This window comes from Carassius auratus, chromosome 28 (genome assembly GCF_003368295.1).
Source record: "Carassius auratus strain Wakin chromosome 28, ASM336829v1, whole genome shotgun sequence".
Lineage (NCBI taxonomy): Eukaryota > Metazoa > Chordata > Actinopteri > Cypriniformes > Cyprinidae > Carassius > Carassius auratus.
In genome coordinates, this window is record NC_039270.1 from 6717735 (window position 1) to 6733992 (window position 16258).

At 36.9% G+C, this 16258-nt stretch overlaps 1 protein-coding gene across 1 annotated transcript in view; it reads left to right on the forward strand.

Moving 5' to 3' along the window:
• helz (helicase with zinc finger) overlaps positions 1 to 16258 on the forward strand; it is a 63367-nt gene that overhangs the window by 8425 nt on the left and 38684 nt on the right. The window contains exons 9-18 of the mRNA XM_026207454.1: positions 842 to 949; positions 1101 to 1401; positions 2462 to 2729; positions 3549 to 3888; positions 7652 to 7782; positions 8014 to 8193; positions 10387 to 10488; positions 11753 to 11931; positions 13710 to 13828; positions 16020 to 16165. Coding sequence (XP_026063239.1) covers positions 842 to 949; positions 1101 to 1401; positions 2462 to 2729; positions 3549 to 3888; positions 7652 to 7782; positions 8014 to 8193; positions 10387 to 10488; positions 11753 to 11931; positions 13710 to 13828; positions 16020 to 16165 — 1874 coding nt within the window. The remainder of the gene's footprint in view (positions 1 to 841; positions 950 to 1100; positions 1402 to 2461; positions 2730 to 3548; positions 3889 to 7651; positions 7783 to 8013; positions 8194 to 10386; positions 10489 to 11752; positions 11932 to 13709; positions 13829 to 16019; positions 16166 to 16258) is intronic.

Consider the following 16258-nt stretch of genomic DNA (forward strand, 5'->3'; position numbering starts at 1 on the left):
GATGCACTGAAATATTTTTTTGTAACTCTCTTCATATTGATGAACCAAGATCTTTTATTCTGTTATTTTCAGTTGATGCATGAACCTCTTATTTGTGGTGACCTACCATTTGTTAATCTTAATAAGCTTAGTGTTTTGTTATAAAACACAGTAAATTTGATCACAAACTTCAACCAAAATATGTGCTTTTGAAATTCTTCGTAGCCGCCAGTTCAACCTGTCATCTGTTTCTCTTTAATAATAATTATAGAACAAAATAAACATGAATAAACATCAAGGAAAATTTTGTAATTGTCGCTCAATACGTATTTCAACTGCAGAAAGACGTCAAACTTGTTTGTTAGCTGAAAAGAAATTACACGAGTATAATTGGGCGAAATACATGCACTCTGTTACTTACTCATTGTTCTGTAATAATTTTTTATTATAGGCACTGTTGAAATTTTTATTTTTCAATAATGTATTGGAAGTAGAAACGCAAGTAATAGTCAAAATGTTTAAATAAAACGGCCTCGCTTGTAAGTCAAATTTTTATATACAAGTGTAAATTTATTTTTAAGTAAATTTGACTAATAAATCAACTTTGTTTTTAGTTTTGGGCTAAATAAAAACTTTGGTTTTTATTCTGCTCTGAAGTCTACTATTGCTGAAGAACTAGTTATACTACAGGCTGATAGCGGGACCGTATGTAATTTACAGTATACTTCTTGCTAACCATTCACAAAGCATATATTTTTACATGCTGTGGCCCTGTATAGTGAAGACAGTCAGAAGCGGTTATCTGTGAGCTGTTACAGATGTTTCTGCTCGTCTATTGATTTAATGGTTTCGTGTCATGCAGATGAATGACTGTTTGGATGGAGTTACAGTGGAGCACAGCTCAGATCTCTCAATTACCGTCAACACCAAGAAATCGTCTCACTCCTGGACGTTCACAATCTTCTGCAAGGTTTGGGCAGTCTAAGCTACAGAGTGGCAGAGAGTCATTTGTTTAAAGAAAACATAGTGTTTAAATCAGATCATGTATTCAAAGTCGATGCAAACTTTGAATCAGTCTCCAGGACTGAATCTCAAACTGGGATTTGTTTTGTCACAAACAGCCGGTCCGTACTCTACACCGCATAGCTTTGCTTTACGATGCCAACCGGCCACATTTCTCCATCACGGCGGTCTCGGCTGGGGACGCATCTACCCAGGTGCCCCAGGAGGTGTGTGAAGGCGGCTGTCAGGAGTGGAGCGCCGCCGGCCCAGTACAGAACGGCATGGACCACTGCGTTTACACTGTGGTGGTCTCCTTCAGCACCGAGATCTTCGGAACCTTCCGGCAGACCGTGGTGTTTGATTTTGGCTCTGAGCCCGTGCTCATGCAGCGAGTGATGGTGGACGCCGCTTCCATTGAAGGTAGGACAATGGGAAAATGCTTAAGTTACTTGTTAAAGAGATGAAAATTATTTTGCTCTGACCTCATGTGGTCTCAAAATGCAGGACTTTGATTCTTCTGTGGAAAACAAAATAACATTTTATTGAGTTCATACTGTGACTCATTTCTTTTCTTTTTTATTCCATTCAATGAAAGTCAGTAGCTATTTTAAAGCACCAAAAAAGCACTAAGTCAAGTGCTTCTTGCTGAAAATTTGCTTTTGCTGCAAAGAACCTATAAATGTACAGTGTGTGTGTATATGTACATGCTGTATATTGTAGTATGAATATGGCAAAATGAATATTGCTGATTTTGTATCGCCTTTATTAAGCAAGGAAACATTAAATTAATTAAAGTGAGACTTTCAGACTGTTAAAGAAACATTAATCAAATTAATGCTGTTGCTTTGAACTTTCTTTTACTTAAAGAATCTAAAAAAATGCATCAGTTTCCTCAAAAATATTAATTATAATAAGCACTAGCAGCACACCTGTTTTCAGCATTGATAATGATGTTTATTGAGCATCAAATCAGCACATCTGAATGATTTCTGAAGGATCACGCTGAAAATTCAGATTTGAACCACAGGAATAAATTACGTTTCAAAATGCAGTTATGTATTATTTCAAAATATTACTGTTTTAACTAACTTTTTAATGCATGATGCATGTTTTATTAGATTGTGCTTGTGCTGAGAGAATTTTTTTTTATTCCATTAATGCTTTTTAAGAGACTTTTAACAGAATCAAGCCAGCAATGCAAAACAATGGCAAGTTGAAAATCTTCACCTTGATGACATACTATTTCTTTCTATATAAATTATGATGAAACACCCAAGCACTTTATTTGAAGTCTTCTGAAGCCATGGGATAACTTTATGTGAGGAACGTAAAGCAAGTTATTTTCTTAGTGTACTTTCTGCTCATTATTACTTTTTATGAAATCCATGTCTAGAGGTCCTAACTCCATACATATCAGTATATTATCGAATGTGACCCTAGACTAGCATTTCATCATTATCCACTACCCATAATCCCACAGATCTGGAGCACTTGATGCAAGCGCGACAGCAGCTCCTGATGACAGCTAAGCGCTGGGACTCGTCATGTAAAACCATCGTGGAGTTTGTCCCTAATGAAAACATGGATCTAGAGCGCAGTCTACTGACCCGCTATCAGATCCCCCTATCCGCCGACCAGCTCTTCACCCAGTCTGTGCTGGACAAAACCCTCACTAGAGACAATTACCAGCCCCGCCTGCATGACCTGCTCTACATCGAGGAGATCGCTCAGTACAAAGAAGTCAGCAAGTGAGTAGTCTCAGAGGATCACCGTCAAGTCTGGTCCATCTCTGACCGATATGTGAAAAGTCATAGTTCGTTTACAATGTGAAGGGGTTGGTAATTATTGATAGTTATGAAAGCTATATAGTTGATAAAAGCACAGTAATGGACTAGCATGCGGCCATGTTAACTAATAATAGAGGTCTTTGTGGAAGGTTTTACATCAATACAAAAGCATCCAAAAGTACTAATGGTTTTACATAACTTAGGAATCATTGGTGAATGTTCAGTATTGCTGATGAAGGATAACCTGTTTACATATTGCTTACACATTTGAAGGATCTAGTTCAATAGACCTCATAAACATTGTCACATCACGTAGTTCTTCCTTAGATGTGTTTATATTTGCAGCCTGGTCATGTGATAATGCAATTTAGTTTCCTGAAGATGTGAAAAAGGTTGTGCACCCTCACCTGGAAATTGTATACTGAAGCTTTTAGTTTCTCTGACTTAAGTAAATATGCATACAGTTTAATATTGGTCCATAGTCGAGCCATTATTATGAAATATTCTTCAGTGATATTTAATAATAATTTCTATTTGTTACCACTGGAGGTCACTGGTGGTCTTTTTGAAAAAGCAAGTGAGCATTGTTTGTGGTAATTGTCATGTAGATGGGAGTAAAATTATTAATTTTCTTTTTTTTTGTGATTAATTATTGATATTTTATTCTTATAGTTACAATTCTTGACATGCAAACTAAGGTCAATAGTCGGTACACAGTAACTGGTGGAGCCAACATTGCTGTATCATGTTTTCCTAAACCTGCTGCTTTTTTTTTCTCAGGTTCAACATCAAGGTTAACCTGCAGCTGGTGACAAGCTTTATGTTGACTGGCATTTCTGGTGGTGCAAAGTATGCTCAGAACGGACAGTTGTTTGCACGCTTCAAGTTGACGGAGACACTGTCTGAAGATACGCTGGCTGGGCGGCTGGTCATGACAAAGGTCAACTCTGTGCTGCTGCTGCCTGTCTTTAAGGAGCGGATGGGTCAGAACCAGCCAGCTGGAGCCAAGGAACGCGTGTATGAGGCCCTGATTGAGGAAAAAACAAAAGACTACATTTTTCTGCGGATCTGTAGGGACTGCTGTGGGGAGCTGGGGCTGGTGGCGGATCAGGAGCTGCAGGTATGTTATGATCCCATTCAAAAAGACCTCGCATATGTGGAGTATGTTGTTATAAAAAATAGCATGTTTACACCCAAGCCTATTTATGCCCTAGCTACCAGCAAGAACATACCAGAATATATATATCATCTCCTATAAATGAGTCAGGAGACCCAAACTAGCAACACCCTAGAAACCAGACAGAACGGCCAAACAACTTTTACCATCTGCTATAAATGAGCCAGGATACCCAAACCAGTCCCTCCAGAAAAACGCGGATTTTTTTTGTGATTATTGCGGCACGTTTTCTTAAAAAATGCGATGGAATATGCGGGATATCTTTGAACTTTTATGCGATGAAATTGCGTGAACTTGCAAAAACTGCGGTTTGATGAAAAAGAGAAAAAAAGGTGATTTCCCCCAACACCTATTTCTCACTAGGCTACTACCTTAATGTAAAGAGTAATTTCTTATTACTTCCTATGGTAAGCAAGCAGACTAAATCACAGAATATTTAAGTTGCAATCTCTTACTGCAACGTAAATTATTTTACATACTACTAATATAATTACAACTCTAAATTTTTGGTACTGTTCTGTAACAAAAAAGTGCAATCTTACAACTGTAAAGTTGCATCAACTTTTGAATGAAACTATAACAGTGTTAGTAGCCTAGTGAGAAGGGGGTGTTGGGGGAATCACCTTTTTTTCTCTATTTCATCAAACCCCAGTTTTCGCAAGTTCTCGCAATATAATTTGGCTCCACTGTCATGTAACAAATCGGGAAACTGCTTTGCACGTTCTTTTGCGCTTATTTTTGTTGGCAAATAAGAATGATTTGCGTGCTTTCAGTTTCACCCTGGTTTCACCGCGGGGTTTGCAGATGATGTCACGTCACATAATTACGTCACTTCATAAGGTTCCCATGGCAATAGGAGGAAAATGACGCTTTACTTCTGTTCAGTTTTTTTGCAATGAAAATACAGGGAATATGAAATCATGCTAGCCCCGCATATTTTGCTTTCCAAAATCGGCAATTTATGCGGCAAAAGAGCGGCGTATTTGAAAAAAATGCGACCCCGCATAACTATGCGGCCTTTGGCTGATTATGCATTAAATCAGGCAATCGCATAATCGCGTTTTTCTGGAGGGACTGCCAAACTAGCAACGCCCTAGAAACCAGACAGAACGGCCAAACAACTTTTACCATCTGCTATAAATGAGCCAGGACACCCAACCTAGCAACGCCCTAGAAACCAGACAGAATGTCATAGGAGTGTATACTAACCAGCAATACTGGAACATGGTATCATGCCACAGATCTTAGACATTAGACAGAATTGTGCTCTTAGCTAAAGACTTATCACAGTTTAATTATTTCCCCCAGTATAATTATTTAAATGCAAAAGCAAACATATCGAGATATATATCGAATATCGTAAAAAAAATTGACAATATCGAGAGTTTTTTTTATCTTCTTCTCTCTTTCATATATCACCCAGTCCTAGTGTGCAGTCTCCGTTATCTTGTCATAAATAGAGACATGCTAAATGTAATGGAATTAGTTTAAGCGGCGTACACCATTTACTGTTGTAAATTGAATTGCGATGGCTGAAACCCCAGAGACTTTTGTCATAGGCAAGACACTTTCAGTAAGCAGGCTGCTTTACAAAGAGCGGGATTTGGCCTAATTTACCCTTTTTACTCATCTAACAGATCCCATTTATCACTGTGCCCTGCAGCTTAACACGCTCTCTCTCACTGTATTTTAATAGTGTTGAATCGTTTTGTCTCGTGGAATCCCTGTGTGGGCTCAAGCTTTGTGTGGCCACATATAATAATTTAACACGGTTCCTTAAATGATTGTAAAACTGTCCCGGAACATTTTAAGCTGTAAGTGGGATGATAATGGATTGATTCCAATGCTGTATAAATGGACTCTGAATTATCTCAGGTCACTCTAAACTTGTATGAATTATTTTGTGTAAAAGTGATATTTCCAAATTGTTAGTCCATAAGAGTTTTAAAGAACTGTTTTTACCAGCTAAAAAAAAGGAATAATTCCGTTATTTCTATCTTTTGCTGTAGTGTGTCTGTAGGAAATATCAAGTTCTCCCCCCAAACCATTCATTTTACAATTAAATGTAATAATCCAGTGAGATTTTTGTCTGACAATAGACAATGCATTATCTAAACATAGGGGTGTGCCATATATATGGTCTTCCATTTAATATCTTAATTGTTGTTTTAACAGTGTGCGAATAAGCGCAATGACTTGTTTATTAAGTGATTTGCCGCCACCTACTGGCATTTTTTATTTCACATTTTAAGTATCTTTTCATTTTTTTAATTCAAACATCAGTTTTCAATATTTTATATTTAAAATATCAAAATGCTATTTATGCATTTATACTACAGGTTAGAGTAGTAAATGTTAAATTGTGTGCAAGTGCATCTAAATGCTTCTGCGTTTCCTCTGCATTGCAAAGAAACATTTTGTTATTACTGATTTAATTTGCTTAGTAACAACCCAAATGCCAAATTGACTTAAAAGATGGTGCACGCTTATTTCTATTACTGCTGTGAACTGACCACACAGAATACGAAATATATTTCAAAAATTCAAGCGTTAGCTGTCCAGGGTAGTTCTTAAAATATCAACAGAATTACACACTCAACAAGTGTCATTATCAATAAAATCCCAGAAAATTAGATAATAAATTTATTAGATCTAATTTATAAGATCTAATAAATTACTTAAATAAAATAATTAATACTTTTGACTCCAATCCATTTTCTTAACAATGGTTCAAAGGCTGAAATGGAAAGTTAATAATTTTATAAAACTTTGAGTTTGAAACAAGTTTGTGAAAACTTGTATTCTATCTGAACTGTAAATGATGCTTTTTAGAGAAATATTAGTTTAAAATGGTAATATGGACATTGCCATACCCCGCTCAAATGGTATTTCTTTGTGTCTTACAAGTCTTAAGTCTTAAATTTGAACTTAAAAATACTGCAGAAACCATAACCTTAAAAACCAAGAAAAATAACCTTGTTTTCCCTTTGAATTAATTTTAATTGATTACATTTTAATACATTTTGGTAGAAATAAATGTTGATGGTTTTAATTTAAGTCAAGATATATCCGTGAGCCATTTTGTTTCTTATGTAAATGTACTTTGATTCAAGAATGTTTAGATATTTCTACTAAGAAAACCAGACAAAAATACAAAAAAAAAAAAAAAAATATTGATATTGACACTGGTGACAAGAATTGTGGAAATTCTATGGTATCAAAAATGTATAACATAAGAACATTTAAAAGCAAAAATAACTATATCAGGAAATAAAATTTTGATCTCTTCGCCCACCCGTACTACCTACCCCAAACTTTTGAATGGTAAAGGTATCATTTCAGACGATTTTTAGTATAACATTTATGATTTGTTTGGACCTTGAAAACCTCAGTTCACATTCAATTTCTTTTTATGGATATTCCTGGATATTCTGCAGCACTTCTCCTTTTTGTGTCCTAGTGACACCAGCATATGGGTTTGGAATGCCATTTACTTTTATAATACAGTTTTATAAAGTTTTATATACTTTTATAATACAGTTTTACTCTTTGCCAATTAAAAGCCATTCCTTTAAAAGCCATTGTTAGATGTGTTGTCCGTAGCACATGGCAGGTGCTGCAAAAAACAAAAGTGCAAATAAATCCAGAAAGTCTTGGCAGAGTCTGTTTGAATAGCAGGTGTGTTTTGTGTGTGTTTGAATGCAAGGTGGAGCTGCAGTTTCAGCTGAATAGGCTTCCTCTGTGTGAGATGCACTACGCTCTGGATCGCATCCGCGATAATGGGATCCTGTTTCCAGATGCCAGCCTCACTCCCACAATCCCCTGGAGTCCCAATAGGTACGAGCACATGCAAAGAACCAAACGAGTGAGTTTTACTCACACACACGCACACACACACAACCCTAGAGATTTTCTTGCACTAGTTCCTCATCCAACAAAGCTTCACAAGTACCAGGACATGAATAATATCTGCTTGTCCAGCAGCACTGGTTCACTCACAGACGTCTCTGTTTGTGTGAGTGGCAGCTGTGTTGCCAGTGTGTAAGTTCTTCTTCCTCCGTGCCACAGGCAGTGGGATGAGCAGCTGGATCCCCGTCTGAATGCCAAGCAGAAGGAGGCTATTCTGGCCATCACCACCCCCCTCTCCATCAACCTCCCGCCGGTGCTCATCATCGGACCCTACGGCACAGGCAAGACCTTCACGCTGGCCCAGGCTGTCAAACACATCCTCAAGCAGCCTGAAACACGGTAAGCAGGGTCAGCCTTAAAATAATTTAATGCAGAAAATCAATTCCACTCATTTTGAAAAACAAAACAAGAAAGGCATTTTCAGTAGTGTTCATTTTGTTATCAAAAACTGATGAAAAGTACTTTTTATTTATTGTATGACTAACACAAGAGGAAGAAAAGATGAGGGTCATCATTATGCAGTAACTGTGACTAGTGGTCGACCGATATACAGGTGCTGGTCATATAATTAGAATATCATCAAAAAGTTTATTTCACTAATTCCATTCAAAAAGTGAAACTTGTATATTATATTCATTCATTACACACAGACTGATATATTTCAAATGTTTATATCTTTTAATTTTGATGATTATAACTGACCCTAAATCCCAAATTCAGTATCTCAGAAAATTAGAATATTGTGAAAAGGTTCAATATTGAAGACACCTCTTGCCACACTCTAATTGGCTAATTAACTCAAAACACCTGCAAAGGCCTTTAAATGATCTCTCAGTCTAGTTCTGTAGGCTACACAATCATGGGGAAGACTGCTGACTTTTCCGAAAGATGACCATTGACACCTTGCACAAGGGCAAGACACAAAAGGTCATTGCAAAAGAGGCTGGCTGTTCACAGAGCTCTGTGTCCAAGCACGTTAATAGAGAGGTGAAGGGAAGGAAAGGATGTGGTACAAAAAAAGTTTACAAGCGATAGTGATAACGGCAGCCTGGAGAGGATTGTGAAACAAAACCCATTCAAAAATGTGGGGGAGATTCACAAAGAGTGGACTGCAGCTGGAGTCAGTGCTTCAAGAACCACTACACACAGATGTATGAGAGACATGGGTTTCAGCTGTCACACTCCTTGTGTCGAGACACTGTTGAACAACCGACAGCGTCAGAAGCGTCTCACTTCGTAAAGGACTGGACTGCTGCTGAGTGGTCCACAGATATGTTCTCTGATGAAAGTAAATATGCATTTCCTTTGGAAATCAGGGTCCTAGAGTCTGAAAGTAGAGATGAGAGACACACAATCCACGTTGCTTGAGGTCCAGTGTAAAGTTTCCACAGTCAGTGATGGTTTGGGGTGTCATGTCATCTGCTGGTGTTGGTCCACTGTTTTCTGAGGTCCAAGGTCAACGCAGCCGTATACAAGGAAGTTTAAGATCACTTCATGCTTCCTGATGCTGACCATCTTTATGGAGATGCAGATTTCATTTTCCAACAGGACTTGGCACCTGCACACAGTGTCAAAGCTTCCAGTACCTGGTTTAAGGACCATGGTATCCCTGTTCTAAATTGGCCAGCAAACTCGCCTGATCTTAACCACATAGAAAATCTATGGGGTATTGTGAAGAGGAAGATGTGGCATGCCAGACCCAAGAATGCAGAAGAGATGAAGGCAAATATCAGAGAAATCTGGGCTCTCATAACACCTGAGCAGTGCCACAGACTGATTGACTCCAAGCCATGCAACATTGCTGCAGTAATTCAGGCAAAAGGAGCCCAAACTAAGAATTGAGTGCTGTACATGCTCATACTTTTAATGTTTTTAATTTTAATGAGTAAAATATTTGTGATTATTTGTTTAACTGTTGTGCAGCTTGACTAAAATATGAGTGTGTTCATTGATTAAATCTAGACAGAAATCCCCAGACATTGTCAACGAAACCTTGACTAGATAAAAATAAAATATTAAAAACTAATAGGACTAAGATTTGACATCAGACTAAGACCAAATGTAAAAAACAAAACAATATTATTGACACAAATGTTCAGTAATGCACTTACAATGGAAGTCTACAGGGCAAGACATTACCCAATGATAAACATTAAAATACTCACATTTTCAAAGCTATAGCCACAAGACTAAAACGTTATATTTGTTAACATGAAACCAATATGAAAGAACTAAACCTTGTTTGGAAAGTTCTAGCTATAAACCCTTCAGAATGTCTTCCCCCATAGACTTACATTGCAAGAGTGTGTGTGTTGTGTGACGAATCGAAATTTCCTGTGGTGAAAACAGCATTGCACAGATGTTGTCAATGGAGCTTAAGCTGTATCGATCCCAAAACCTTCCTTGCTAATCTTGAGGAATAGTCTTGAAGAACAGGGGAATTTAACTTAAGACATTTGTTGTCTTTCCCCCCTGATTTAAGCAGCTTTTTCTTAACAAGTGCTAATGATGGTTGCTTTCTCTTTGTTTCAGGGTTCTGATCTGTACACATTCAAACAGTGCAGCAGATCTGTATATCAAAGATTACCTTCATCCATACGTGGAGGCAGGCAATCCACACGCACGACCTCTCAGGTAACACTCGCAGCATCTGGAGCGCCGCATGCCAACTTTCTGTATAAACACCACATACATAATAATTAATAAAAATGAGTTTCAATGGCTGAAATGTCTTCCTACTCTTTCTGAAGATGCATGTTTTTTTTCATAGTAGCCACACTTCAGTATTTCAAGCACGGTTAGTTTGACTATGGCACAATACTATGAAAGTCACTTAAACAAACTATTATAAATATTTTCGCTATTTGCGATTTATTGTAGTGTTGACTTTAGTATTGACAAGTATTGACTAACTCAAGGGGGTTGGGGGTTGTTGAGCAGTAGCTCATTATCATTTAAAGTGAACCGAGCTGTTTTTGGCAAGGTAAAAATTGTTTTGTTTTACACGACGGTTGAGAAATCTTCACCAAGGTATGTTATATAGACTTTTCATGAAGACCCTAATGAATCATACCAACAAATGGCCAACTGATGTCGCATTTAAAACGCATGATTTCAACGCGATTTACAAAAATACATACAATTGATTATCATGTCTGAGTATCTGAGGTACCAGCTGTGAAGGCACAGGCGGGCACTTCTGATTTGAGAGCATTTGATTGGTCAGTAACTTGATGATAGGATGAAGTAAGATGTGACATCGAATAAAATAGTTTGGCCGTTTTGAGGGAAATTACGAGCTGCAAGCTTGTGAGATGAAAAATGTGTCATTGTTTTGGAGCACACTGCCTTATAGATAACCTGAAAACTAACATCTTGATACTAACACCCAAAAAACGTTCATTTTGATTTCATGGGTACTAGCTAAAGAACAGAGTAGCTTGATGATTTTCGTAATGTTGACTGGACAAGTTACATGGCGATGAAAGATTTGAAAACTGGACATTGTGCAAGGGAATTTGTTATGCAATTTTGATGCTGTTAGTCATCCAGAATATTTTAAAATCATGTTCTTTCTCATAGTTCAAGGTCACACTGGCACTCCACCCACACTAGTCTGTTCATCTGTTGTCTCTCTTTTGCTATCTTAAAATTTAGCTTGTACAGACAACATATGAATTTCTTGATAACCCTGGTCTTACGCACTAGTTCATGCTCGTCTAATAAAAATGTTCGGTTCTATAACTCTGTAATCAACCTTTTTGATGCATCAAAGTTTTGGTTGAGTTTGAGATCTCAAATTTCAATAAAAATATTTGTATTTCAACAAAACGTGGTGGAGTAAATCTGTTTTTTGAGTGAACGTTGCCGTCAACGTTGTGTTTCTGTGTTTGCGCAGGGTTTACTTCAGGAACCGCTGGGTGAAGACGGTGCACCCGCTGGTGCAGCAGTACTGCCTGATCTCCGGAGCGTACTACACCTTCCAGATGCCCACGCGACAGGATGTAGAGCGCCACCGTGTGGTCGTGGTCACGCTCAGCACGTCTCAGTACCTCTGCCAGCTTGACCTGGAGCCTGGTCAGCAATCACACACACACACACACACAGCATGCAGAACTCACCGTTCCTCACTTTCATCCCTCACACACTCCTGGCATGCTAAAGACATCGCTTGCAGCTAGTTTTCATATCTGCACACATCTGATTAAAACAGAAAGACATAACAGAAGCGCGGCACAGCTGGACGTGGCCACATTAAACCCATCCTACAGGAGCAGTGCAGCGGGGGCCGCAACAGTTTATTAGGAAAGGCTAATTTCCTCCTATGTGTCTGCGCACAGGATCATCTGTTGCTAAGAGACCCGGCTCGCCTGTCTAACACACTCAGCATTAATAACACCCAGCGCTGTCCTCTTTTCTTTTTTTCATTTGTCTTCCCTCTTTTTCTTATCTGTTCATTTAAAGTCATTATTACTGATTTCTGGCATCGCGCTAATGTGTTTGGAGGGGTGAAAGTTTATTCCCTCCAGTGACACAAACATTTTGGGTTTGTGTATCTTATAGTCCGAATAATAGGCTTATTGATATATATCTGACTTAATAGGACGGTTGATTTCAGAGAATCGCCATTTCAGCCAAACAGCCGATGGGGCCAATTAGATTCAGAATGTCATACTCAAGAACTAAAACACAAAGCACACTAAATCTAGATTGAGATAATGAAGGCATGTTTACTACATTGTTTATCACTAAATTAATTTTTAAAAGTATTTAATCATACAAAATATAATGAGCAGCATCATATTTAACTACAGTATTTTTTTTAAAACATTGTTGGAATGGAAAATAGATTTTTGCGAACAAACTTTTTTTTGTGTTTTGAGTGATGCAAAAAAAAAAAAAAAAAAAAAAAAAAATATATAAATAACCTTTTCTGTAGGGCAAATAAAGTGCAAGAAATGAATATTTTTATTCAGCTGGGATGTGTTAAATTTATCATAGTTTGAACTGACGGATATTTGTTATTACCAGATCTTTATATTTTAAATAAATGCTGTTTGCTGTGAACATTATATAAAATAATCCTGAAAAAAAAAAAAAAAATTCAAATAAATGGTTTTAACAAGCATATGAGAGCAGCACAACACTGATTATTGTGCGGCAAGTCAGCATATTAGGATTATGATTTCTTAAGGTTCATGTGACACTGTCGCTTGCCGTAATGATGCTGAAAATTCAGTTTTGATCCCAGGATTAAATTACATTTTTGCAATATTTTCAAATATAATAATTATTTTTATTTGCAGTACTATTTCACATTTTTTATTAAATAAATACACCCTTGCTGATCATGAGACTCTTTCAAACACATTAATCGTGCAAACTCCAAACTTTTAAATGGTAGTGTATTAAATGAATCAGATTTTTTTTTTTATTAAGAAACATTGACCAAAATATTGTTCTTCTGGGTGATTTTATATTGGCATTTCAGTCATTTCAATGCACTGAAGCAAAGTTTGTCTTTATGGTCAATGAAGTTGCTGGAATCTGTATTGCCAAACAAAAAAACAAAAACAAGGAATATACTACAATCATGAAATGCATCCCCCAGCTGCTTTATTCTGTGTTGGATGACACATCCACAGTTATCTGTCGATCACACACCTGCACTAAAAACCATACACCTCTTCCCTTGAGATGGTGCCTGCAGAACCTCCTCTGTGGCATCTAATGCTAGATCCTTTTGTGTTAATGGCTGCTGTGTGTGTTTGTGTGTGTAATAATCTATTATTGATGCCTTCTCCTGTGAAGCTCCATGTAATGAATATTTTATTCCCATGTGTGTGTTTCCAAAGGGATCTTTACACACATCCTGTTGGACGAGGCAGCCCAAGCTATGGAGTGCGAGACCATCATGCCATTGGCTTTGGCCACTAAGAGCACCCGAGTCGTTCTGGCAGGAGACCATATGCAGGTACCATATGCAGAGTGATGACATCGGCAACATTGCAAAACGCCATTCAGGTCTTCAGGTTATTCAGAAGCAGAATTTAAGATTTAAGGCTTTTTTAAGTCAACATGAAGTCAAACTTGGTCTTAGTTGCTTCAGTAATGCATCACATTTAAATGGTCACTTAGTTTCATGAATCGAAATGAGTTTGCATTACTAAAAACTTTTTTTGATTTCATTTTCAACAGAATTCAGAAAAAATAAAACTGAATTTGGGGGGGAAAAAATTATTAAAAAGCCTTTTAATGAATTAAGCGGTTTCAAATAATTTAAGTTAGTTTCATGATTTCAGTTAATAAGACAATTTTTGATTTACTAAAAATGTAATTTAAGTTATAAACGTAATGCAGCAAAGTTTAAACGGAGGGAAAAACTGAATTTGGGAAAAACAAAAAATTTCATAGGACCTTTCCTTCAACCAAAATTCAACCAAAATTGAATTCAAAAATTTTAAACCCGAAAAACTAAATTAGGGAAAAATAAAATAGATTTCCTATATATGGGCTCTACAAATGTCATTAAAAATGTAACATTGTTGTTAAATCGTATACGTTTCATGGTTTGAATTAAGTAAACGTGTTTTAAGTAAACGTGTTCTAACCACTGAAAATGGAAAAATATTAGAATCCAGGAAAAATTGGGAAAAATAACTGATTTCAAAGGGCCGCACATTTGCTCAACAGGTCATGTATTGTATAAAATTGACTTATTTGCTTGCAAGTATTTATTGATGAATATTTTAGTTTACTAAACTGAAGCTTTAAATATATTATCTACAAAAACCTGACCTAGATTAAGATATTTCTGCTGATTATCGGCGGATCAGAACTGGGCCCCTGACAGATGACTGTGGACTGAGCTCAACCCAGAGATGCTTGATCAGGGCAACAGGCTCTCCACGCTGTCACATCCCGTCTCTTCTCACTGCCCTCACTCTGCAGACTGTGTCACGTCAGTGTCTAACTCATGAAGAACCGCCTCAGCCCGAGTGGAACCAATGGCCCTCTAATTAAATGCTCTTTTGATAGAAACCTCATCACCCACCCTCACTTCCTACTGCATTAATAATTCATCTCACACTCCACCTGTGCTGCCTCATGTCAAGGACGGCCTCAGATCTGTTCATTAGGAATACAGTCATTTCTTTAGTCGTTGTTGACCAGTGTGGGTTTCCAGTGGATATGCTAATATCTAGAGACTGCAGAAAAGATGAACACAAAATAGAAAAAAAACTGATATGAATGTTTTTTTTTTCTTTAAACAAATGATTTGCTAAAAAATTGACAAAAATCAAACTACTAAACTGCAAAAGCAGAGAAATCTGTTCTCTAAAGCGGTATTGTTACAGTTAACGATATCTATTAATTCATTTGCGGCTAATTGCAATAAACATGAAATAAACATAATAAATAATACATCATTAAAACATAAAGTATAATATACAATTAAAAACATTATTTTTAACAAAACAAATAAAAATTAAACCAAAGAAAAACGTAACCCTAAATGAAAATTTTGCTTCTGTACCTTATTGAACGAAGTACTAAAACTGAAATTGTAAACAAAATTACTTAAACTTCAAACTAAGTTTAAATTAAACTGAAATAAAAATAATCATAACAAATGTTTTTAACTAATAAAAAAGGACAAAATCACATTAAAATTATTAAAACTAAAATTTAAATGTCAACTGAATTTTACAATTAAAAAAATAAAAATAAAAAAAATCATAGAAATTATAAACTCAAATTTAAACTTTAATGAATTCAAGCCATGTCAAAATATGAAAATAAAAGCTAAATAAAAAGGACTAAAGCACTTAAAATGCCACACGTAAAAAACAAAACAAATGTAAATATAAGCTAATTTCGGTACATTAATAAATACTAGAATAGTATACAATTAATACAAAAAAATAACACTACTTGAAATGTAAGGCCATTTAAATTCATCATTGGTCTAGTTCAAGCCTTTTATTGACGCCAATCATGTAAAAATGCTAAACATTAGCCCACAAGTCAGTCAACGACTAGGTTCAAGAAATACTTCAAAAATGAAAATCAAGACTGGCTTGAAGTTAGCGAACCCAAAGGCCGTTGGTTTTGTGCCAAATATAAGGCATCTGAGCGTGACTCTGAGCTTTCTTGTCTTCCAGCTCAGTCCGTTTGTGTACAGTGAGTTTGCGCGGGAGAGGAATCTGCACGTGTCTCTGCTGGACCGGCTGTACGAGCATTACCCATCTGAGTACCCCTGCAGGATCCTGCTGTGCGAAAACTACCGCTCCCATGAGGCAATCATCAAGTAGGTGTGAACTTTTTCACACCACTCTTCCTGAGGAGAGACAGACATGCAAACACACAAAGCATTAGGGCTGCGTTGCTGCAGACATAATTA